General features: G+C 39.5%; 1 protein-coding gene across 1 annotated transcript in view; it reads right to left on the bottom strand.

Annotated features, from left to right (window-relative positions):
- Positions 1–27,384, bottom strand: part of LOC109418321 (elongation factor 1-alpha) — a 55,193-nt gene that overhangs the window by 8,566 nt on the left and 19,243 nt on the right. The window contains 3 exon segments of the mRNA XM_019692496.3: positions 1,842–2,047; positions 2,115–2,306; positions 2,309–3,039. Coding sequence (XP_019548041.2) covers positions 1,842–2,047; positions 2,115–2,306; positions 2,309–2,936 — 1,026 coding nt within the window. The 5' untranslated portion in view covers positions 2,937–3,039.

Genomic DNA, 27,384 nt, shown 5'->3' on the forward strand with positions numbered 1-27,384 from the left:
AAGTGTTTCTCCAGGAATTTCTTCAGCAATTTCTTCTAGATTTTTTTCAGAAATTTTAAGACATTCTTCCAAGGATTATTTTAGGAATATCAACAGAAATTAGCTTGAAGATTTATTCAAATATTCCTCCAAGGATTATTTCAGAAGTTTCTTCACGAATTCCTTATAAAACTTCTTCAGGAATTCCTTTAGAAATAGCTCCAGAGATTCCTTCAGAAGTTGCGGAATTCCATCATAAATGACGGGAAAGGGTTTCCTCAAAATTAAAAAAATATCAGTTGTTCTCTTGGAAACTCTTCCAAAAGTTCCTCATTCATCCAGGAATCCCTTTGAAAATTTCGTCAGGGTTTACTGAATATCTCAATTTGGAATATCTCTTGCGGATACTTTAGCATCTCCTGGGATTCCTACGGAGATTCACCCAAGAATTCTTTTAGATATTTATTTATATTTTAATTCTTCAAAGGTTACCTGTACAGAAATTGCAGACAAAGGTATTGTAGGAATTCTTGAATAAATGTTTTCATGAAGGGATTCTTCATGCCTTGAACAATTTCTGGAGGTATTTTCGCAGGAATAAATTTCCCACCAGAAATCTGGGAGAATTCTTGAAGAAAGCATCAGAAGCAATTCCTAAAATAAATGAATTCTTTGAAGGAATCTCTGAAGGAATGCCTAGAAAATTGAATGCTCTGCGATATTTCCAAGAAGAATTTCTTGAGATATTCCCGGAGAAACGCCAAGAAATAAATCCTGTCTGAAAGAATCCTTGAAGAAAGGTCTCAATCAATCTCAGAAGCTTATCATGCAACCCTTGGAAGAATATCTGAGAATTTTCCGGGAAACTCCCTGGAGGAACTTTTAGAAGAAAATTTTGAGAATTTTCTAGAGGAATTCCTGAAAAGAACACTGGAGAAATTTCTGAAGGAACCACACAAGGAACTCCAACAAAAGTTTCAAAAAGCATCCTGGAATAAAAAAAGATCGAAACTTCTGCAGCAATCGATAGAGAAATTTCGGTATGAATACCCGGAGGAACCTCTGGAGAATTCCCTGAAGGATTCTCTTGAGGAATTCCTTCAATTCCTGAATAAAATAACAAGAGGAATCTTAGTTGAAACGTCTGAAGAAATAGCTAGAGAAACTCCTCTTCTGTTTCTGTAGGAATTGATTTTATTTTTGAAGAAATAGCTGGAGGATTTTCTTGACAAATTTGTAGCTTAATTCCTGAAAAAAAATCTAAAAAAAAAACCTAAAAATTAATTATTAGGAAATTTCTCTGGGGTATCTTCTTGCTGAACTCATCCACATTTCACCCAGGAGTTTCATCCAAATAACATATTGTACAATTTTCTTTAAAAAATTATTGGAGGAATCTCCAGACAAACCCCTAGATCCTAGATCCACAAATGTGCTGGTCCATCGATTAATGTTTCCTTCAATCAAGAATAAAAATTACAAAATTGTGTTTTATTTTGAGAAACGGCCAAATTGTCACACATATAATTTTTGAATGATGGTAACCTCAGTTTTTCTAGCTGATAGCTATTATCTTTCTTAGCAGCATCATGTCATTTTTGTGTAGTGGAGACGTCGGAATAGAAATTCATACAAAAAACATGTTGTAAGTAGAACTGATTTTGTGCAAATTTATACAAATTTATAAAAATACGCTTAAAATTCAACGGAAGCGTTTATGTTTGCAAAGGTTATTCCGCTTTTTTCTCACATTGGCTTAAATTTAAAACTGAAGCCGTAAAAGCGACTGATAAACGAAGGTATGGCATAGTTTTATCCAGAAAATAAATCGTAGATATTCAGCAGATTCTTGAATAGCTTACCTGAGCAGTAAAGTCAGCGGCACCCTTCGGCGGGCTGGCCTTGGAGTCGCCAGCAACATAGCCACGACGCAACTCCTTGACCGAAACGTTCTTGACGTTGAAGCCCACGTTGTCGCCGGGGAGGGCCTCCTGCAGCGCTTCGTGGTGCATTTCGACCGACTTGACTTCAGTGGTGATGTTGACCGGAGCAAACACGACCACCATACCTGTTTCGGGGACAAGAAATATGAGAATTCATAAATGACGGTAACGTCCAGACGTTGTGAATCTTACCTGGCTTCAGGATACCGGTTTCTACACGACCGACCGGGACCGTTCCAATACCACCGATTTTGTACACGTCCTGCAGCGGCAGACGCAGAGCCTTGTCGGTCGGGCGCGACGGAGGCAGAATGTTGTCCAAGGCTTCAATCAGGCACTTGCCTTCAGCCTTGCCCTCCTTGCGCTCGATGGCCCATCCCTTGACCACGGCATCTTGTCGGATGGTTCGAGCATGTTGTCGCCGTGCCAGCCGGAGATCGGAACGAACGCAACCGAGGCCGGGTTGTAACCGATCTTCTTGATGTAGGACGAGACTTCCTTCTTGATTTCCTCGAAGCGAGCCTCGTGGTACGGAGGTTCAGTTGAGTCCATCTTGTTGACACCGACGATCAGCTGCTTGACACCGAGGGTGAAGGCCAGCAGGGCGTGCTCGCGGGTCTGACCGTTCTTGGAGATACCGGCCTCGAACTCACCAGTACCGGCGGCAACGATCAGCACGGCACAATCAGCCTGCGACGTTCCGGTGATCATGTTCTTGATGAAATCACGATGTCCAGGGGCATCGATGATGGTGACGTAGTACTTGGCGGTTTCGAACTTCCACAGGGCGATATCGATGGTGATACCACGTTCACGTTCGGCCTTCAGCTTGTCCAAGACCCAGGCGTACTTGAACGAGCCCTTGCCCATCTCCTGGGCTTCCTTCTCGAACTTCTCGATGGTACGCTTGTCGATACCGCCGCACTTGTAGATCAGATGACCGGTCGTGGTGGACTTGCCGGAGTCGACGTGTCCGATCACGACGATGTTAATATGAATCTTCTCCTTACCCATTCTGCTGCTGCTGCTGCTTCACTCAACGAAAACGACACTAACTGAGATCTGGTCCGGCCCTGCGCGCTAGTTCACACAGTTACTCGTAGGATTTACCGAAAATCTGTAACGAAATCGAATACAAAAAACAACGATCAGTTTCTCGATCAACCTGCAGATATTGAAGGTCTAGCGCGATCGCGTCCGGTGGATCACCTTTTCCTCTTCTTCACATTTTATGTGCTTGAACTTGGCAGTGATCTGCTTGGAGTGTACCATCAAAATCCAAAAAATGTACGACATCAGAACAATGTGGAAGATCTTCATTTTGCCGATGCGGTACAACAACGCAATCTCTTTGTGGAGTAGAAAACGTCTAGGTTCGAGACTTCCCGATCCAGCCAGGGGGACACACTTCACTGTCTCAGCCGAAATCTGCCATCGAACTGACCGATGGCCCATAAATTCGAATGGCAATAAGGCGCAGCGTGGACAAAAGGTGAGCGTTCTTCCGAAAGCGCGAAAGATTCGGCCGGTGATAACTCCACCACCGTCTGTCTGACTGACCGTGCTCTCTGTTGCCACATGTTATTAGTGTATAAAGTTATATTTTCGGGTGAGTATGTTGTTTGTATGGTGATATGTAATATTGAAAGAAAGGCGATCGCAAACATAGAAGCGTGTGTCCCGCAAAGGGCCCGCGCTATCTGTAGATGTAAGCCGTATTTTTGGATTCGATTACAAAATATTACATGCGTCAAGCAAGTGCGGCGGCGTGGTGGAAGTACACAGTGATGTTGTTGTTGTTTTCGTTACTACCAGGTTTATCATTCTCAAATATTTACGGGGAAGCTGATAAACTAATGTACACCCAGATGAAAGGCACAAACATTTTTCATTCTGGGAAGGAAAAGATCATTTGGAGATGATGCACTCAGAAGTGGTGACTAACACAACACCATCTGTCTGGGGTTTGCAAACCTGAGCGTCTGTTCTCCATGACGGCGGCTTACAACCGTGACTGTATGGTTTGAGCCTAAAATTACCCTAATGCACTAAGAGGGTTAAGTCGCTTGGTTTCGCAGGATGTGACAGGATAATCTACGACGAATTCTATTCTCGCAACTTCAAAACCGTGAAATAGTGACGTGAAAATCGTTGTCGGCGACATGAACGCGCAGATAGTAAGGGAGGGAATGTACAGACCGGTAATCTGGCAAAACAGCCTGCACGTCGTATCGAATGATAACGGCCAGCGATGCGTAAACTTTGCAGCCTCCCGCGGTATGGTAGTCCGAAGCACCTTCTTCCCCCGCAAAGATATCCACAAAGCCACCTGGAGATCACCCGACCATCAAACAGAAAACCAAATCGACCACGTTCTAATCGACGGTAAATTCGGCTCGGCCTCGGATATAACCAATGTCCGCACATACCGCTGCGCGAATACTACTTAGTCGCTGTATGCATGCGCTCAAAACTTTCGACAGTTATCACCACGCGTCGAAGCCAAACTCTACGGCTCAACATCGAGCAACCTCGTAACGTAGAAGTGGCTCAAAACTACGCGCAGCAGTTAGCAGTGGCCCTACCAACGGAAGAGCAGCTTGGCGCAGCTACACTTGAAGATGGCTGGAGGGACATCCGAGCCGCCATTGGTAGTACCTCGGCTACAGCACTAGGCTTCGCGACTCCGAATCACAGAAACGACTGGTACGACGATGAATGTGAACAGTTGAAAAACGAGAAGAATGCAGCATGAGCGAGAATGTTGCAACACCGTACGAGAGTGAATGAGGCACGTTACAGACAAGCGCGGAACAGGGAGAACTCAGTCTTGCGAATGAAAAGCGCTAGCAGGAAGAACAAGATCGCGAAGCGATGGAAGAGCTGTAACGCGCTAAGGACACGCGAAAGTTCTACGAGAAGCTGAAACGCTCGCGCAGAGGCCTTGTGCCACAAGCCGACATGTGCCGAGATAATCACGGGAATATTCTCACGAGCGAGCGTGAGGTGGTCGAGAGGTGGCGGCAGCATTACGATGAGCACCTCAATGGCGATGTTGTTGCAAGCACCGAAGTTGGCGCGGTAACAGATCTAGGAATACGTGCGCAGGACGGAAGATTTCCAGTCCCTAACCTCCAAGAGATTGAAGAGGAGGTTAGCCGGTTGAAAAACAATAAAGCCGCTGGAGCAGATCAACTACCAAGCGAGTTACTAAAACACGGTGGAGAAGCACTGGTGAGAGCACTACACTGGGTCATTACCGTCATTACCAAGATTTGGAAGGAGGAAGTATTGCCGGAGGAGTGGATAGAAGGCATCGTGTGTCCCATCTACAAAAAGGGCGATAAGTTGGATTGCAGGAACTATCGCGCGATCACACTACAGAGCACTGCCTGCAAGGTACTCTCTCAAATTTTATGCCGCCGTCTATCACCGATTGCAAGAGAGTTCGTGGGGCAATGTGAGGCTGGATTCATGGGTGAACGCGTTACAACGGACCAGATGTTTGGCATCCGTCAGGTGTTGCAGAAATGACACGAATACAACGTGCCCACACATCACTTGTTCATCGATTTCAAATCGGCGTATGATACAATCGACCGAGAACAGCTATGGCAGATTATGCACGAATACGGCTTCCTGGATAAACTGATACGATTGATCAAGGCGACGATGGATCGAGTGATGTGCGTAGTTCGAGTATCAGGGACACTCTCGAGTCCCTTCGAATCGCGCAGAGGGTTACGGCAAGGTGATGGTCTTTCGTGCTTGCTGTTCAACATTGCTTCAGAGGATGTAATTGAGAGCGGGGATAAACACGAGTGGAACGATTTTCACGAAGTCCGTTCAGCTGCTTGGTCTCGCTGATAATATTGATATTATAGCTCGAAAATTTGAGACGAAGGCAGAAACGTACATCCGGCTAAATAATGAAGTCAGGTGAATCGGATTAGTCATTAATTTTTCGGAGACAAAGTACATGATGGCAAAAAGCTCCAGGGAGCTTACTTTGAACTCCGCAGAACTCTACGATCGAACAAAGTTCGCCGTCACACGAAGTTAACCATCTACAAAACGCTAATTTGACCAGTAGTCCTCTATGGACACGAAGCATGGACTCTACGTGCAGAGGACCAACGCGCCCTTGAAGTTTTCGAACGGAAGGTGTTGCATACCATCTACACGGTGGAATGATTGAATTCTTGAAGAAATCACAGGAAAAAATTGCAGGACAAATTTCTGAAGGATTCCCAAGAAGAATGCCTGCAGGAACGCATGCAGGATTTTCTGAAAAAAAAAAACGATCAGGAAATTTGGAAGGAATTGGGAAAACTATCAGAAATTACTGGAGAAATCCTTGAATCCTTATCGGGATAATCACTGGATGAATACCTGGAAGAATCCCTAGACAAAACCTCGGAACAAATTCGTCCCTTTAATGCTAGAACTAGGTAACTAGTTTTGCGAAATCGCAAGAAATTTGTTTATATCTGAACGTACACCACAATAAACACAAGTTTGTCAATTGAAAATCCGAAAACACATATTAATTCAACTTTTAAGACCAACAAAGAGTTTGTTTTATACCAGGATAAGTTTTACCAGCCATTTTTAACCGCATTTTCCAAAACGAGTTACTTAGTTCTAGCATTAAGGGGGCGAATTCTTACAGCAATCCTTGGAGAAGCACCTGGAGAAATCATAGCAGATTCTGGAGGAATTTGAGGCCAAATTCCTGTAGAAATCTTGTCGAAAAGCAGGGAAACCTAGAAGGAATGCATGGGGCTATTTCAGCAGATATTCTTGGAGGAATTCTAGTAGGAATAACTGGAAGAATCCACGATGGAAATTTCTAGAGGAACTTAGTACGGAAAAAATCTGATGGAACTCTTTAACAAATCTTGGAAAGATTATTTTATTTTGAATTATTTCGGAATTTAGATTGTGACTTCGGAAAACAAAACTCATGGTTTTTACGGGGATTTATTCAATATTCCTTCAAGAGTTTGCAGAAATGACAGAAATCCCGAAAGAAACTCATTGAGAAATCCCGGAATTAGTTCCTAGAGGAACCCCATGAAGTTCGTGGAGAAATCCTGTAACAACATCTTGGAGGAATCCCGGAAGGTTTTTCCGTATAAATTCCTGAATAAACATCGTAACAAATCTTAGAAGAAACTGCTGGAGGAATTACGTAAACAATAATGGATGAATCTCAGAAGGAACACGTGGAAGAATCACTGAAACAACTCCTGATCCAGGATGAATTTTAAGAACTCCGGTATTACTAGGGCACGGGTTTCCAACCGGTGGTCCGCGGCCCCCTGGGGGGCCGTGAAGCTACCCCAGGGGTCCGCGGTGTTACCAAAAAATGATGATTTCATTTCATAGTATTTTTAGTGAATATTTAAGATTTATTTTTACAGAAATTGTAAAATTAGTTTTATTCTGACTTGATAAGAAAATGATGTTTTATACTCATAAGGGTATTTTTTTTCAGAACGAATTGATGGTAGTATTGGCTAGAATACTCAATTTTTTGGTAAATTTCACCATCCTTAAAAAGCAAACCGCCACCTCCAAGAGCCACAATTTGAGGAACTAATTTTTTTTATAAAACGCATTTAGAAGGAAAAAAAATTCGGCCGCGCCGTATTTTCTAAGCTCACTCAAATTAAATGCACATAACATTACTGTTTACGAAATGTGTGTGTCAAATAAAAAAAAGTATCGTTGATCGTCGAAAATCCCTCCCACAGTAACTTTCGCCACTGTACCCAAATAACTCGGTATCGTTTATTTAATTCATATTTTTTTCTAAGAAATCATTGTGCCGCAGAAGTTTTCAAAATTCTTAAAGGGGGTCGCCACCTCAAAAAGGTTGGGAACCCCTGGGAGAATCTCTAAATGAATCGCAGAAGGAGCTCTTCAAGGCAACCCAGATGATAATTCTGGAGGAAACCGGGGATTTCTAAAGAACTTCTTTCTGGGATTTTTCAAGAAGTTTTGTTAGCATTCTCCTTTTTGAGAATTTCTGAGAAATTCTGCAACATATGGGAAACCGCGACTTTTGCGGCCGACTGGATGCAAGGCGTCATAGTAATATAGCATCATGTTACTGTGTATCGGTCTCAAAGTCCTCTGCAAAGTGATCCTTAGCCGGATACAGGAGAAGATTGACGCAACTCTCCGACGGCCGCAAGCAGGATTCCGTGCCGGACGATCCTGTGTGGACAAGATTAAATCGTTGGATGTCAACCCTTCCAGCTTTACGGTAGCTGAGCAATCAGTGGAGAATGTTGAAAGCTTCCAATATCTTGGTAGACAAATCACGGCCGATGGTGGCAGGTGCACGGATCAGGAAGGCGAGATCTGTTTTTGCGAGTTTAAGAAATGAATGGAAAACCGATCTGATTAGTCAACGCACCAAAATTAGAATTTACAACTCAAACTTGAAATCTGTACTGCTATTGGGCAGTGAAATTTGGCGTGTATCAGTGGAGAACACTCAACGGCTGCAGGCCTTCATCAATAGATGCCTGCGGTATATAATTCGGGCATGGATCCCCAACGTGGAGTTCCATCGTGGTGGGCCTACTAACAAATATACCTTCCCGAGACAACTGTGGAGATGCAGAGGATTCCCAAGTCTGTAGAGAACTATTGTCGAAATAATGCTATTTTCCTTCTCCGATGATCGTAAGTTACGGCCACGTTGCGGTCGTTACTGCTATTATTCTCTGTAAAATCTCGATGTGTAGTATACAATACCTGCAATAACGTCGACTTGTACAGCTACCTGTACTACCCAACTTACATTTTCAGCGCTATAAGCTTCAGTCATTTGCTTTCTGTTGTGTAACCATGGAATAAAAACAGTCAACGCTGAATAAAAGGGAAGCTAGTCAAATATAAATCATAAGCTAATACACCACTGCAAAACAACCACCATACAGCTACCAAACTAGGATTTCATAAATCCATTGCTTGTCACTGGGGCTGCCTTTACTTCACTCTATTCCAACTTCGGGAGTTTTCCCGGAAGATGTGAAAACTTGAACAAATCGAATAGGAATCTCCACTAACAAAACAGCTGCTACTATGCAATACAATCCGTTATACTGACAAATCCCCAAACCAGCAGCGCTTTATGCGATTTCATTACAGCTAGAAGCTGTAATAAAGAAACTGTTGGTTTACCAACACGGCTTGTCGGATGTAAACAATATTGCCAAAACAAACTTTAAGCGGGATATATAGCTACTACACAAATTCTTTACAGCTATCCATCTCTGTGCTGTGAAATTATTTGGGTTGCATTTATTGCACTTTAATTCAATGCCGGAAGATTTGCCGGAAGATGTGAAAATCGAGTAAGAGTCCCAGCCAATACAACAGCTGCTTCTATACAGTACGTTTTGTAATGTTGCCAAAACACAAAACAGCAGCGCTTCGTAGCCGTTTAAAGAACACTCTTTCAGCTAGAAGCTGTGAAGAAGAATCTGTTGGCGCAACCACACAGCTTGTTCAATGTAAACATTATTGCGTTTGACGTTTCACAAGCTTGTTCAGCAAGATGAAGTTGGGTAAGGTTTCTTGTTGCACAATTATGAAGCCTTCTCTCTCTCTCTTCTTGGCGTAACGTCCTCATTTGGACAAAGCCTGCTTCTCAGCTCCACAGTTATTAACTGAGAGCTTCCTTTGCCAATGACCATTTTGCATGTGTATATCGTGTGGCAGGCACGAAGATACTCTATGCCCAAGGAAGTCAAGGATATTTCCTTTACGAAAAGATCCTGGACCGACCGGGAATCGAACCCGTAACCCTCAGCATGGTCATGCTGAATACCCGTGCGTTTACCGCCTCGGCTATATGGGCCCAATTATGAAGCCTTGTCTGGAGTAAAACGAAACGGGCTATTTTCTATGCTATTTATATATAGCAGTGTGGCAGCGAGGACACCATCGGGACCAGTGGATACGGAGAAAGGAAGTTCGAATCCAAGTAGCGGCAAGTACTTTAATTATTCAATTTTAAAAGTGATAATTCCAGTTCCACATGTATTGCGTCACGGTATCCATAACCTAATTATATATAATCGATTAATTTGGGGATGCCGTATAATTATTATTTAACAACTGTGAAAGTGCTGCAAAAGCGCCTTCTCAAGATGTTATTCACTAAGTGGTTATATAGGAGCCGAGAAAAGAGCTATGACTTCGTGGCATAGAAGCTGCTCGCACAGCATATACATGTGGATTAAGGCCCCTTAGCGTGTCATCGCAAAATGGCTTCTTCAAAATCATTGACCGAAATCAACTTTACACAACATTGCACCAATACATACTTGTAAAAAATCGACACTTATCTTATTCTATAAAATAATCAATTTCACGCGAGATATTCGGCATAAAAATGTATTCACACTACTTCAAATACAAGCCTCTTTCCAAGTAATCACGATTTCTAAGCATTAGTTCACTCGAAAGTAGCAATTTTTAACGATTTGTTTCGAGCGCACTAAAACTGTGGTTGGCGGTATTTACCACCCACCGCAATACCAACGACGACGACGGCAGCGCGGTGGTGTCTTTTGGCGCGCACAATCATCGATCATTGCACGCAGTGATGTCGATCCTGCTGGCCAAAGCATCAATGAAATTGATCGAAATCAATTAAAAAATTCAGTCAAACACATTGGTTATGCGTCACAAAATCAAAAATAATTTGTGGGGTGATTATTTTTTAACTTTTTTACCACAATTGTTAGTGAAATAAGCAAAGCATTATAATTTACGAAATCTTCACCAAGCGGTCCGCCAGCACTGCTGTTGCAGCAAACATAAACAGTGGGAGAGCGTACCAAAATAATTCGATCATTTCTAGTTTGTTACATAAAAAATCTATCATTTTTCGTGACATTTGGATATGTTTCCTTGTTATTCATTGAAGTAGAGTAGTTTACTGCCTGAGTTGCTTTCAAACGATTCATATTCTCGAAATGTTTACATTGGAGGTACCGAGACAAAAAGGTGATATTTTTGTTTGTTTGTTTATGGAAATGGTATAGAAAGGCTTCACAACTACTATCGTGCTTGATGATTGTTTGGAATAAGAATCAAATAAGAAGAGTAAAATTTGAGCTGACACGCTAAGGGGCCTTAAGTTTGCCAGATTCATTGGTATAGGGCTTGCATAAAAGCTTCCATCCATATGTACAACACAGTAACTAAGCATCAAGCCGTATTGAGGACGCTTTGTTGACGTTTACATTCACAATAAATGTTAGTTGGGTTGTACAGCTGTCTGTGTTATGCTGCTTATATTTAAACGAATGTATGAAAACTAGTTGGACTAGTTGTAGTTGGATATGTGTGGAAGTATTGCCTTATTTTCCTCGTCCTACCCTATAGTGCGAAAATGATACTGCCTTGCAGTGTTAGGTACCTAAGTTGTTACGTTTCACCAATAGCAGATCCATTTCGCACTTACTTATTTACAAAGTCTCACATGTGCGAAGATGCATGCAACCGTCGTCTTCGGTCTTCTAACTGATTGCTCGTTGATGATGCTCTTCGAGATGGTTGTTTTTCGTTACCGGCGAGTTAAATTTAGACATGCGTCTCCGATGGATGAATGTTAGAAAGCAAGTAAAAAAAATATTATCGAAAATTGCGACGACCGGGATGAGGAGGAACAGTGCGAGTCATGTGCTAGGTCGAGGTGTGTCTGGCTAGCTTCTAGTCTGGGTGGGATGCTGAGGAAAGTAACGACCGGCAGGCAGCAGACACACCGACAGACAGCGAGTTCACGAAGAATGATGGGACTTGCTTTTCTTTGCCAACGCGCGCGCACTCTCAGTTCAGAATGCAGCACCTCGCGCGGTTTGGGGATTATTTAGAAGCTTCTAGTTGCTATACGGAGCTTGAACTGGAGGCCCTCTCGGTACTGATAAGATGCCAGTCAGTGGCAGAACAGTCCAGGGGATCTGTGCTGATGGCAATTACGTCACATGGTCATGAACGCGAAAATCAACGGAAAGATTAAGGTTTCGACTTCCAGCGCAGTTCTAGACGATTGTTGAATTCACCTTTGATTCGGCCAAAAAATCATCGTTTTACTCGAGGCATGTGTACCTAAATGGTGTAAACAATCGTAGATTATTCGTTGGTAGAATTCAAATTTACTGTTATCGTATTTTGGAGGCTTGTTCTCATGGATGAGATTATCTATGGAAGGTGCTAAAATGGAATGTTATACTCTGGTGTTGTGCCCAAGCTGAACATACGATTTAAATAACTGAACATTCTTTAGTTGTTGTAGTTTACTTCCTTCCTAGTACTATATTAACTGACAAACGCCGATGAAACCTATTTATTAAAAGTGATACCAAGTTCATTATTTCAAATGTTATTACTGGCATTGATTGATTGGACGGATATTCCATACATCCATTCTTCTTTAAAATGAATAAATATTTACAATAAAATTTACTATACTCTCCGATCCAAAGTAAACAACAACAGACGTACATAGTTGACTTTTGTCCCTTATATAGTACCTCTATGATGATTAACAATTTTACGCGACACGCGCGTCCTGCATGTGATCAGCGTAGAAGCGCGCACGACGCGAAAACCCGCATTGCCGGCCACCAAAAGGCATTTACGTAGGTACTTATCACCTCACCGCTATGCCAGTGTGTCTTTCCATTACCACCCTCATTTGATTCGACGCCCGGCAAATCCTTTGACCGGCTGCCCTAATTGATTGTGTGCGCAGGGTAATCCCTCTTCTTTTAAATACTTAGGGAAACGCTTCAAATTTTGATCTCGCAGCTTCCATTTGCAATCGGTGCGGTAATCATTTGGTTTACATTCGAATGATTACAGAAACAGGCGTAATGGGATTGTTATTGGCTCTCTGACCCTATGTGACCGGATTTGCGATGGGTGATCCAATTGCCGGTTTGAGTTTTGTTGTAAAGACTTGAACGAATTTCCTTGTTTTGGCGAAATGTTCTTATCGCGGTAGTTCTGCCCTATTGCTCTCCATTACTCCTCAAAGCTATGTAATAAATACCGTCCAATGTTCACAATTATAACGCAATGAACGATCAAAACATGGAATCCTTGACTTCTGATGTTTGTTTGTCAGTCTCTCACTCGTAGCATCGGGTTTTGTAATTGTGGTAAATAAGAGAAAATTTAAATCGAGTCGCACGCCATGCTAAAAGGAAGGTTGAATAAATACATCAGAAGTAAAATGAAAGGAATGTCTGTTATTAAAACACACATAGGGTAATTTTGCGGTAGTACCAATGTTGCAATAATGGCAATTGAGATCTTTTTCGACTGAAATGCTACTAAATGGCATTTTAATTAAAATATAGAATTATGAGATTGCACCATTTGTGGGCTTAAGATTTGTCCAAAAGCCTACTAAAATACTTTCCTCGTTATTTTTGCTGTTGTGTTCCTATCATCCAAAATCCCATATGAATTCAATGCGATATCACAACATTAGGAAACAAAATTAAATTTTACCTCCATAATAAGAACAGTATGCCTAATGTTGGTGCAAGCGATCTATTATCGAAAAAAAGAGAAACGATAGTTTTTATATTTGTTTAAGCCAATTTGGATGGAAAACTACCGACCAACGTTTTGAAAACCTTCATAAGGTGGCACACTTTTCCTACTCTTAGTCCGCCAACACCCAAATCAAGCCTAACTTTACCAAACACCGTATCTAACAAAATCTACGAGCGGAGAAATCGAAGGAGAAGTACGCTGCCCAAGTAACAATATTGATTCTGTTTGGTTTTATTTGTTTTTATGATAGTTTTATCGGAACATTGCATATTTTAGTTGATCTTATCGGAGTTTCAGCTGAGCACAACTATTCTTCGTCAATATGTGGTTTTAAAAACACCTCCAAGAAAACTTGAGGTTCAGTTCATAAAACCATAAACACAACAAGAACTTTTGAACTTATTTTCAGATTTATAAGGCTCTTGTAGTTAACTTCAATCATCCGTTCTTGATCAAGAGCAACTGTTCTCGCATAAGAACAGTTTGGTACATGAAAAATACAATAAAAAACTCAAGCATCAGATTTTGATTTTCATCGTTCCATTATTGCTTGCAATCAAGAACACCTACCCGGAAACCCAACCGCGACGCGGTGCGGTGCTGTGTCAAGTTCCTCCGGTTGCAGAATCCGAAATGCGGTGGGTTTAGTCGTCAATGAATTGGACGAGATTAACAAAATCCATCGCGGTGCGATAATTTATAGTTTGTTTACAATTTGGCGTACATGATTTATTAAGTTCTCGGCGGAGTTTGCATAAACCTACATCAAGAACGTTATAAACCTGAGTACTCTTGAGAAATACTTCTCACACTTGCTTAAGATGAAATAAATTTAAGTCGTCCTTGATGGAAGCCAACCAGGCTGCATTGAGAACGTTATAAATCCTAGTATTCTTGAGTTATGCTTTTAGCTCTGGCATGAGTTGAAAGAAGTTTAAGACGATCTTATGGTGATGTTGATTAAAACCATCGCTAATGGACCGACCACCGGCCTAGATTTCAATGGAAGCCATGTTGAGAAAACTCATGAAGAATGCTCTCATGACCAGAAATAATATGTTTAAATATTTTATTAGTGCATTATAATGGAAGCGCGTTGCAATTTTTGGAGGTATCTTGCAACATATAGGGTAGAAGCTTCAGTTTTGGCCAGCCCGGAGTTTTGGCCATAGTACGGTATTCAGCCTGTTACGATCTAAATCGGCATAAATTTATTTTTTACTAGTAGATTCTAATATAATATGATGATTACAGCCGTGAAAACCATACATTTTCATTAAAAACTGGAACAAAAAAATAACTTTCCTTAAAAATCAGCTCCCATATATCTATTTTGGCCAGGGTGCTTCTAATTTGGCCACTCCCATAAGAAATACACGTGATTGGCCAAAATAGAAACCAAAGCTGAGAATATGGCCAAAACTGCGGCAATGCTTCTATTTTGGCCAGTGCTACTTTTAATGCAAAAATCAAGTGTTAGCTTGACTTCTACATTTTTCCTACAAAATATAGATTGAAACCTTTCATTTGACACATTGGTTGTTTTCATTGAAGTATTGGTTATTTTTATAAAAATGATTTCCCTTAGACTGGTCAAAACCGGTGCGCGCACCCTATACGATGAATTTTGCTTGGCATTTGGCATCCTTGTTACACCACGGAAATATTTCCAATGTGTGTAATAAATTAATCCCAATTACAATAATGTGTCATTTTCATTGTTTTTTTTTCAATTATTTTAATCAAACTTTTCTGTCGACATAAAAGCTGCATCAGCAACAACACTGACACATTTATTATCGTTTTATCGTGCACTTGAAGAATTCTACAAGGAGAGAGCAATTCGCCTTGAGGACAACTTGGGAAGTAGGGTGGGGCGGGGCAAGATGGGTCACCTAAGGATGGATCACCATAACTTTGTAAATACAAATCGTATTGGTTTGTATTCGTCCGCTACTCTTTAATACACTAGTTAGCTATGCTAAAAGTCGATAAAAAGTTCATTAAATACAAAAGATGATGTTAAACGAGCAGTTTTGAAAAGTGATCGATTTTGCACCGTGAAAAAAGTGCGGGGCAAGATGGGTCACCTTTTAAGTAATTCACATTTTCTCAACGAAAAACGTCAAAATATATGATTTGTTCCGCATTCATATACGCTCCATATCCATACTGAGTAAACAAGAGCTACTAGTAATTATTTTATAGATTTATTTGGAATATAAAAAACTTTACGATTTGAGTGGTCCTAAGGCGACTTGAAAATCGATGTTTTCACTAAAAAAATATCATAATTTTATGTTATAATTTTGAGTGTTCATTCCGCTTGATTGAAGTCATTTATGAGATAGTCTTGTAATAAAAAATAAATAACTTTTGAATGCTCCAAAAATACGCTCAAAATTGTAGGTGACCCATCTTGCCCCGCGGCCGTTTATATGGAGATTATATGGAATGTATCGCATAAGAAAAATGGCTGAAAACCATTTTATTTTTTATTTCCAATGAGAGTGAATAATTTTTCAATCAATGTCCCAAACTTTTGTATATTCATGCTGGTCATCTAACAAAATTATTAATATAAACAAAACATGAGTAATGCGCCCAAAAATGGCACTGACCCATCTTGCCCCGCGACCCATCTTGCCCCGTCCCACTCTACAACAAGTTTTAAGAGAAATTTAAAAACAACTCTCCAAGAGCATCTTAGGATGGGCCTCTTTGGCCTAATGGCGGATTTATGGTTGAGTTGATGTCGTTTTGCAGAGAAATTTGGTTTATGCATGGTTTTAAAGCACAGGTGTTGAAGAATACTTCAAAAGCATTATAAAATTAATTTTATTACTTGGCTGTTCCCATAGCAACTCATATTGAGCATTTTCGTAACGTGAAAAATCCGCGTATTTTTTCACAAATTATCCCCAAAGGTGAGTGATGCAAGTAGTCCTTAACGAAATTCAGCACTTCATAAGAAAATCTCTTTTTTGTTTACATATGTTACATACGGTGTTTGGTAAAGTTAGGCTTGAAATATATCACAATTATATTTTTATATTTTTTTTTGTGAAATCATGTTTACTTTATTAGAAGTATCAATAAAGTAAACATGATTTCACAAAAAAAAATATAAGTCTATGGCGTAGTCCTAAAAAAATGTATCGCATAGTTGTCCCATATGAATAGGAAGACCAGCGATGAGAGGTAGTATATACTATCGCTACGTTCTGATCCGTATAGACACAAGACAACTCTAAACGAGTGAAAGGACTGTCAGATTACAGTCCAGATGACCACGTTGGCTAGTGGCAGTTTCGAAACAAGTGTCCCATTTTAAGTTGGTCTATGCCATACTGATCAACTTTGCCAAAGATACCATCTTTCTAAGCTATCAGGATTCTAAGCTATGAGATTTCTAAAATTTGCATGTTCACTAGTGCCACTAAATGGCAGAATTTTGAAACAAGTGTCCTCCTATTTTAGTAAATCTATGTCATGCTGATAAACTTTGCCGAAGAGGATTTTATTTATTATCGTACAAACTGCGCCGAAGGGTCTCAGATTTTCATGAAACTTTTTCCACAGGTAGGGCTCATGGATCGCCTATGGGTGAGCATTTTCCCGGAAAACTCAGGTGGATTTTTTGCTTTCCCCTGGCACTACTTACCTCGAAAAATCAGAACTCAAGAACGAAGCACCGTAGAAACAATGTTTAAGGAAATGAAAGCAAACTTTCTCAGGAATCCAAAAAAATATGAACTGGAAAAAGTTTTCCACAAAATTTTCCACCATTGAGAAAATTCATAAAGGAAAGCCGGAAAAACTATGCCCGAACTCGTGGAAAATTTTCTCAAAAAATATTTTTGGGAAGGTAATTTCATAAGCTTTAATCGCTGAAATTTTTGGAATACACTTTTTTTCGTTTTTGAGTTATGGCCAATTTGGTGAAAAATTTCCAAATGTACCATATCTGCCTTTTTATTAAAAAATCATAACTCAAAGATGAAGCATCGTAAAAACAAAGTTTTTTTAAAGAAAATGGATGTAAAATTTCCCAGGAATCCAAAAAAATACGAAGTGGAAATAGTTTTCCACAAAATTTTTCACCGTTGAGAAAATTCATACAGGAAAGCCGGAAAAACTGTGTCCAAACTCGCGGGAAATTAAAAAAAAAACATTTTTTAATAAAATTATTTAAAAATAATTTCATAAGCTTTAATCGCTGAGATTTTTGGAATGTACTTTTTTTCATTACTGAGTTATGATCAATTTTATGAAAAATTACCATGTAAGCCTACATTATAAGATAGACGACTTCAACTTTGCTGAAGAAAGTATTGCGCTATCACCTAACACACCCGAGATAATGGGTTACACCCCCAAATGGCCGAGATCCCATAAGCTCTTTTAAAAATAACGCTCACTCCTGCCTAGTAAGAGTCCGTTAATACAAATTCGTTTAGTAAGATACTCAACTGTACATTACGGCTAGCTACAGGAATGTCTATCTCCATATAATTTCATTTATGTTTCTCTTACCCCACGTCTCCACTGGACAGAAATGTCTTGCCATTTTGCTGCCAGAAAGAGAAAACGTAACAGAAATAATCAACACCGATGCTTTCCATGCAAACAGCGAGAGAACATTTCTGTCGTGACACATTTGTCCAGCAAAATGGCAAGACATTTCTGTCTAGTGGAGACGTCGGGTTACGCTCCCTCTCTTAAAGGGTGTCCCGCATCAAATTGCACCACGGAAAACAGTGCATAACTTTTGATTGCATGCATCAAAATGGTTGATTTTTTAACCGACAACAGTATATTACGATGCCTTACAAATTTCATCGGAATCGGTTTAGTATTTTCGGAGATATCTCCGACGCGAGAATATTTGATTTTTGGAATCTTGCACACTCATTCTGAAAATTGTTTAGGCTATAACTTTACTGTTAGTGTGTCAAAACGTCCGAAAATTTGACTATAGGTTTTCAACATAATATATATTAAGCGGTAAAATTTTCATCAAAATCGGTTAAATACTTATTTTTATAAAATTCAAAGTTCAAACCGCTTCAGAGTGAATTTTAGGCACTTCTTAACAATTTTAAGGTCCGTTTGCACAATTTCGACTATAAAACTGTCAATACTGCTGCGATTCTCAATAAAATTGGACAGTGTTAACCAAATACAATAACATGTCTTCAATCAAATTTTGAGCCATTTTGGCTTAACACTTTCAAAGTTAGAAAACTTTGAATGTCACAAAACAATAAAACATTTTTGCTTATTGCAACCTTTGGCTACATATACTACCACAACTTTTTATCCGTTTGACCAAATCAAACGAAATTTTAAAAAGAATATTTCCACATACATACGCCACCTGCAGAAAAAAAATCATTGTAATCGGTTCAGTATTTCTGACTTAAGCGTTACATTCAAGTGAAATAATTGTTATTTTTATTCATTGTTTGTACAAGATTCCCAAAATATAAATTTCTCGCGTCAGAGATACCTCGATCAATTTTAAACCAATTCTGATGAAATTTTGATGGCATCTTCTACACGTAATAAACTGTTGCTGGTTGAAAAATAAGCCATTTTGATGCATGCAATCAAAAGTTATACACTATTTCCTGTGGTGCAATTTGATGCCGGACACCCTTTATTTGATCTAATTCAAACTTTTTTAACTTTTCAGTAAGATCATAATGAAGTGTCTGAGTTCAATTCCCGGTTGGGTACAATGATACATATTGCCCATTTTACTGGCATTTTACCAGGTTAGCTGGTATGTCTGAAACATACTGGAAAAACTTGTAATTAGAAGGCACGAAATGTTGCTAATTGGCAAATTGAGAGATGAAATTTGTGAAAAAAATCGCGTTCTGGTGGGATTCGAACCCACGACTCCGTATTCGCTAGACCGGCGCTTTAACCAACTAGTTGGTTAAAGCGCCGGTCTAGCGAATACGGAGTCGTGGGTTCGAATCCCACCAGAACGCGATTTTTTTCACAAATTTCATCTCTCAATTTGCCAATTAGCAACATTTCGTGCCTTCTAACTACAAGTTTTTCCAGTATGTCCCGGTTGGGTTTTTTCGTACGGGAGAATCCATAAAGGGTGTTGATATTTATTTTTATAACTTTTGGCATTTTCCTGCTTCTTGTAGCATATTTTCCCATACTTAAGCTCGTTACACTATTTTAAAAATTACTTTCCTCAAAGGAGTCATCCTCGGAGGACTATTATCTGGAAACCAGAATAAGAATAAATAAAAACACCCGGAAGAAATCCCAGCAAGAATCCCGTATGAAACTCCGGGAGGAATCTCGGGATACCCAGGTTCTTCAAAGGTATTCAGTTTATTGCAATAATCTGATATTCCACCCAAAAATTGTTTAGAAATCCATAATTTCATAATTGTCGGTGTCCTAGAACTACTTTTATATTTATAATGCATTGGAAGTTTGTATGGGGAACACTCTTGTTCTAAGCGAGCTGTCATTCTATATTTGACTTTCAAAACAATGGTATTGGAGCGCAACAAAATTGCATTATACTCAATTTAGCTATAGAAAATAGCAATATTTTAATCGCTAAACAACTCAATTCCCAGAATCCCTGGAGAATTCACTGAAAGAATCCCACCAGTAACCCATGAAAAAATCCTTGAATAGTCTCTTAAATCAAGAGGAGTCCCTAAAAGAATCCCGGAAGTAATCCTAGGAGAAGCCTAGGAAAAAAATCCCGAGAGGAATCCATGAAGGAATTCCGAAAGGGTTCTGAAGAAATCTTTGAAATATTATCAGAATTTCTTGAAAAAAGTAACCTTTGTTGTGGAGCCTCGTAGCCGTGCGGTTAGGGTCACCAAGCATCTGATCGCACCATGCTGAGGGGTGAGGGTTTGATTCCAGCTCCGGGCGATGAAACTTTTCGTGAAAATAGTTTCTTCTCCGTATCCACTGGTGCATGCTCTGTGTGTCCGTTGTCTAGTGTTAAGATTCGTTCAGTCTGTACAGCCTCTGGCTGAAGACGGTGTCCGTGTCTATTTAAAAATCCCCAAAAAAACCTGGGCGAAATCCCTGGAGTAAATCTATGAAGAATCAATGGAAAGATCGCGAAATTATTCTCTGAAGGAATCCCTAAATGAATATCGGGAGGAATGCCTGAATAAACGCTAGAAGGAATGCTGTGAAAAATCAATGAAAAATAAATAAATAAATAAATAAATAAATAAATAAATAAATAAATAAATAAATAAATAAATAAATAAATAAATAAATAAATAAATAAATAAATAAATAAATAAATAAATAAATAAATAAATAAATAAATAAATAAATAAATAAATAAATAAATAAATAAATAAATAAATAAATAAATAAATAAATAAATAAATATATAAATAAATAAAGGGAACAATCAATGAAGAAAAACAAAGAGGAACGTCAAGAGAAATCTCCAAAGGAACCCTTGGAAGAATTTTTGAAAAAAATCCCTGAAAGAATCTCTGGAAGAATCCCTAAAGAAAACCCATGAAAGAATTCCGGGAGGACACAATGAAGAAATCCTAGGAAGAATTCCTGTAGGAATTCCAAAAAGAATCTGTGATTAAGCCTGAAAGAATCTCAGATGGAGCCCTTTTGAATACCTCAGAGGAATCTCTGAAGGAATCCCGGGAGAGATCTCTGAAAGAATACTCAGGATTAATATCTTAAGGAATCATTGTAGGAAGAATCCCAAGAAAAAAAAATGTAGGAACCCCGGGAGAAATCCCCAAAGGAATTCTTGATGAAATCTCGGGAGGAAACAAAAGAGAAAGCCCAGAGGGAATCCCCGAAGAAATCTCAGAAGGAGTCTTTGAAGAAATCCCAGGAGAAATATCTAATGGAATCTCGGGAGGTAACTCTGAAAGGATTTCTGATAGAATAAATAAAATAATTTGGGGAGAAATACTGGGCAAAATTCTTAAAGGAAACCCGGGAAGAATCCTTGAAAGAATCGCTGAATTAATTTCGGAGGAATCTTTAAAGGAAACATGGGAGAAATCAATGAAGATTACCCGTAAGGGACTCCTGAAAGAACACCGGGAGACCTAAAGAAATCGCGGGAGCAAATACAGAAAAAATCCTTATTCTCGGGAATAATCCGCGAAATAATTCCGGAAGAAACCCCCAAAGGAATCCCGGAAATAATAAATAAAGGAAACCCGGAAGAAATTCCAGAAAAAATTGACATAGCCTTGGAGAAAATCCTGAAGAAATCTTAGATCAAATCCCTGAAGCTAACCCGGTAAGCAGATGGTTGTTTCATTCTCCCGCAGGTATCGAAAAAACCGTGGTTTGAGAGATTGGACATAGGTCGACATTTTATCAAAGTAATGTGTCGGCTTATGTCCAACCACTACTCTCTTGCTAGCATTTCTATCGAATAGGACTTACGGATAGCAATCGCTGTAGCTGTAAAACCGGTAAGCATCAGTGAATGAATCCTAGAAAGAATCCCTATAGAAATCGCTGAAGAAATCCCGGGAAAAAGATGCCGAAAGAAATCCATAAAAGAATCTTGGGAGAAATCAATGAAGGAGCCCCTGGAGGAATCTCTAAAGAAATCCAGGGAAAAATTCCCAAAGTAATCATATGACAAATTATTTAGGGAATCCTAGAAGAAATCTATGTAGAAATTTCTGAAAATATCCAGGAGGAATTCTCAAATGAATCTTGGAAGGAATACCTCAAAGAAATCGAACCTTGGAAGGAAACCCCGGGATATGAGGAATCTCAGGAGAAATCAATAAGAAATTCCAAAATGAAACGCGGGAAGAATCATTGAAAGAATTCCTGAATCAAACTCGGGAGGCATCTCTACAGGAAACCTTGAAGAAATCAATAAATAAATCCCGAGAGGAAGCAATCAAGGAATCCCGGGAGAACTCCCGAGGAATCCCTGAAGACAGCCCGGGAAATATACCTTAAGCAATCCTAGGAAAAAACGTAGGGAAAATCTTCAAGGAACCCAGGAATAATTCGTAAAAGAATCCCGAAATAAATCCCTAAAAGATTCCCTGGAGGAATCAAGGAAAGAGTTTCGAGAGGATTTGTCAAGGGAGTTGCTACTCTGAAGAAGTTTCAAAGTATCCTGAAAAAAAAAAGAAACGCTAACTGATTGTGAACGAATTCTAGAATCGTTTAAGCGAAGACGGCTAATAACAGGGAGGGTGCAGGCACGTCAAACTCGAACAAACTACGCCTACCTAACATGCATCGAGCGGGCCTTCCCAAACAACACAATGCGATTTCGCGGGCCACCCCCATCGACAAAACAAACCGATTTCCAAGCAGGATTCGACTAGGCTTCTGGTCGCGTTGCCAGTCACACTAACACACTCGCAAAAGATGAGCAGTAGGCCTACCTTGCCGCATGCGGGTCCCCTGGCTAATAAACAAGACAGATAGCTTCCACCCTGTTGCAGGCGACATGATTGAAACGCCCTCAACGATTCACAGGAACATCAAAATATGTAGGAGTCGTGAGTTCGAGTCTCACCGAGCGGACGAGTAACTTTTTCGCAAATCTCATCTCAATTTGTCCATTTCATACTCCCGCCAGTATTTGTAAAGTCTAGCTTTAGGAATTAAGTAAAACTTCCATTCGGCTGGTTAAGCCGCAAATATCGATAATTAATTAATTAATTTAATTATTAAAATATGATTGTGTGCATGTACACGGAAATGGTAGCATCGCATGCACACTCATTCATGATATTGTTCCCTGAAATCGTTCGTGGCGCTAGTGTGCTTGTAGCTCCCAAGGTATATGGAGCAAGAGGGTAGATGGCTGTCTTGTTACTAGCCGTCTTCGTTTTAAGGATTTAAGGATTCCCATTATCAATAAATAAATTTTCTGCATGTATGGCAGGATATTAGGTGGACAAGGACACGTTACACGATTCCGTATAGACTTTCTTGAGCTAGAGTAGCATCGTACTCATCATACGATATACGAATCAAATGAAACGGCCAAAATCACTTACTGAAAAGCAGGTTTTATTTGAGACGTTGAAACGTAACGCCAGGAACAAGATGGATAACATAAGAATCTTCTAAGATTTTAACATAGATTGCTTACTATGTTGATGTTCAAAAGGTTTTAATATAGGCGCAAAAAGGCACTCCAGTATGTTCCATGCCTCGTTCTCCCCTATAATTGGTTGAGGTTTCAAAATCGATAAAAGAAATTCCACATTTCAAATGCACTAGGTATCACTCGGACGTGCTATGTGGAACAATCGAAACAGACCAGAATGTTGAACTGCGGAAACCAACCGGCACTACGAAAGGATGGGAAAATCAATAAACCTGGGATGGTGCTGCCACAAACTTCTGTACGTTCGTTTTGCAGATGCGGACGTAACCGGGAAATGTCCTCCGCAATGATGTATGGACTGAACGTGACCGTCTCGAGAGTGTCTTCCATTTTTCTTTCGGTACCGGTTACCGGTAGATTGCAGTCAGTTTCTTATGGAGCACTGACCCGGTCAGTAGAGTGGTAGGTATGTAGCTGTGCGGGTGCATTCCACTCCACCCGAAAACTGCTTGCAGTGACGAAATTCAATGCAATGAGCACGCATGCGTTCAGCTCGGTAGATAACATCGTCCGTTCAGGTGATGTGGGGATTTTCCTTTGAGTACAGTCGAACCTACACAATTATATGTTGAATAAAACTATCGCAGAATTCAATCATTGCTCAATGCAATCTCATTTACGAATTATGAAACTTCTACTTATTGAAGGTTGACTGTATTGAGGCAGCCTATAAAACTTTTTCAGAACAATATGTAGGCAGTAATGTCCGGAACCTTTTTAATTTTTGTTCCATGCAGTTCATTCGATTCCGAACCGGATTCTGACCATCCTCTGCAATTAGCAGCCTTAAGAATAAATATCTTGGAATTCCTCATCATAAGCATTGGTATTAAGCAAGTCGCACAAATTCGTAGGTGATACAGTCCCAGACTGTTGAGAGAATTGTTTGCTTCCTGTCCGTTACCAAAGCACAGAGATTCGGGGTTAATCACTGACTCTAAGACAAAAACGGTCTAGAGATGTCCTGGTCACGTCCTTGCGACAGCTGGGGGATGGGAAAGGAAGATTAGTTGGACACCTAAGAAAGGTATGCAGAGACCTCCACGTCCTCTCAGGCCTAGATGTCACGAGGATTTGGGTATTGTTAGTGGAAGGGCTAAATCCAAATTGCTTGCAAGGACTTGGCCAGTTGTGTTGAGATGAGTTGGTCCATGTTATTGTAGATAATCCCAGACATGCAACAGCAATATCATCAAAAATTACAGACAAATCACGCGAAAATGAAGACGAATTCCGGCACCCCGATGAAAATAACACACTAAAAAAATCTGAATATTACAATTGACACAATCTTTATAAATGCCGTAATGACATATGCCGTAAGATAAAATATGACTGATTTTTGTGTCATATCTGACGCTGTCATGAATAGCTTCCAAAAAAAGTTAATGTATCGTCACTCCCAGCAAATGTTTGTCTCATATACTATATTTTAAGATACGCTAACTGTTTTCTGAAGGGAATGACTCAGATATCGATATTAAATGACATAAAATTACACGCCCTTGAACATAAACAGCGACGTGCGCGGCAAACGTCAAATTGCTTTCAGTCTTGCTTCTCATGTTTTCGTTTAGTTTCGTTCGGTAGACTTTCGCAATTTTAGTCCACGTCCACATCCAGTTAAATCTTAATGGGAATATTAATTGCAGATTATTCGGGAATACGTGGATGCGCAAAGCAATTTGCATTCAGCTCAAAGCAGAGTTTTGAAATAATATACATACGCTACCGGCAGATTCAAAATAAGTGGCAGTCTCCGAAGTGCTGAAGCGGCAGTGTTTTCGTCACAGGCTGAGGCAAAAATACATATTGTTCATTCGAATTTAGTTGTTATCTTGTGTATTTTGTTAAACTAAAAGTTTTGAGAACTGACGACAATCCCTAAAGGATAACAGTATGGTGATGGGTTCCAGTGTGCAGCGAAGTGACGGGAGTTTTTGTGTTACAAATCACTAACAAAGAATTCTTAATATTATTAGTGATTAGTGTTTGAGTGTTTGAAGCAACGGTGGTGATGACGATAGAATCGGTCCAGGTGAGTGGTCTTTATAAATTATTTGTGGTTAGATGGAGATGGGAAGAGTTAAACTCTTCAGTGAACATAACCTTAAAATACACGTCATGTCGTAAAGCTTATTATTACGTCATGACGTGTATTTTTTTTTAACGCCGCTCGTCTCATGTAATTTTAAGAGCGAACGTAATTGTACGTCTGAAACTAACCTATTTTTCCGTCATTCTACTCGCTGCAATATGTCGGCGTAAAATGACGTAAAATTACGCATATTTTTCGAAGTGTGAAGATAAACTCTAATCACAATAGCTTACTATCCGAAAATCGATTTACAAATTTGCAACCCCAGCCGTTTCTTAAGGCTCAATTGAGAATGGCACATGTTCCAGAGCTAAAAAGCACTTTTCCCAAAATAATCCACAAAACGCAGAAAATAAGAATGTCCGATTGTTTATTTAGTCAATTATGACAATCGGACACGTTGGTTTTGTTCTCTTTTTCGTCATTCTAGAGAAAAGTGCTTTTTCAGTTTTGGATAATATGCGATTCTCATTTGAGCCTTAATTCGGCCAGCCGTGATCAATACAACACGGAGCAAAAAAAACGTAACAGTTACGAAAACGCAGCCGCCTACGTGCACAGTCTGCTACGATCTGCATATCTTGGAATCCCTGATCAGAACCTAAAATGAGCTTATCCAATGAGATTCTTCCGTCATCAAAAATATGACCAGTAGTACTAAATTATTATTATTTTATTGAATAACTGCTGATCACACAGAAAATGACATCACTTGCTGATCGCACCACCCAAAGCATTATCTTTAGGTCATCCCAAGCCAACCTATTAGATCATGTGTTTTGCTCTTCTATGGTTCACAAACACTACTCATAAACCATTCATAGGATTTTTTGTCATTATCTTTGCCAAATTTTTAAAACCCAAACAATCACAACATGTGTTCAATCCAGATTAAACTCAGTTTCGGCACAGACACTGGACATTTAATCCGGATTAGTCATTACCTAGTTTGTAACGGAAATCTGAAAGTTTGGCGTTGCTTCATTGCGCTTTATCAGATTGTTGCGCTGTGCCACATTGTAGTGAATGACACGTGTTGATATTTGAAGCTTCTCGACAAAGAAAGAAATGATTATCCAAGTCTATTATCTGTGTTTCAAAATATCAAGCCTTTGGGAGCACAGTTGTCTAACCTGAGAAAAACTTCGGTATTTTTTATAATACATTTTGTCAAATAACATTCTACTCAAAACTAAATGTGGAGGCCTTCCAGAGATGATGTAGATGAGCGATTCCAAGCAACAGCATCAAAATTAAGGAAATTTTTTAATTCATGATTTTCTATTGAACTGAAACTTTGCACAGTTTTTAAGTTCCATCTAAATCGTCATTTTCCGATATCAAATTTTTATTTTGAATCACGACTAACTTTTCAAAAGGGTGTATGTGAAAATGGTTCAAAAATATTCAAAAATCTGCACAGCCAAAATGGTTCGTTCGATTGCTATAAATTTTTCAGCAAAGTTAGATAACTAAATGGTGATTCCTAAGAAAATATACACTGTGAAAAAACATCTTTTTTAACATTAAAAATATCATTTTTGTCACAAAAACTCAAATATCTCAAAACCCTATCTTTTTACCAACGTAATTTTTTTAGGGAAGACGGTCCATTGTATTAG

Source organism: Aedes albopictus, chromosome 3 (assembly GCF_035046485.1).
Source record: "Aedes albopictus strain Foshan chromosome 3, AalbF5, whole genome shotgun sequence".
NCBI classification, from domain to species: domain Eukaryota; kingdom Metazoa; phylum Arthropoda; class Insecta; order Diptera; family Culicidae; genus Aedes; species Aedes albopictus.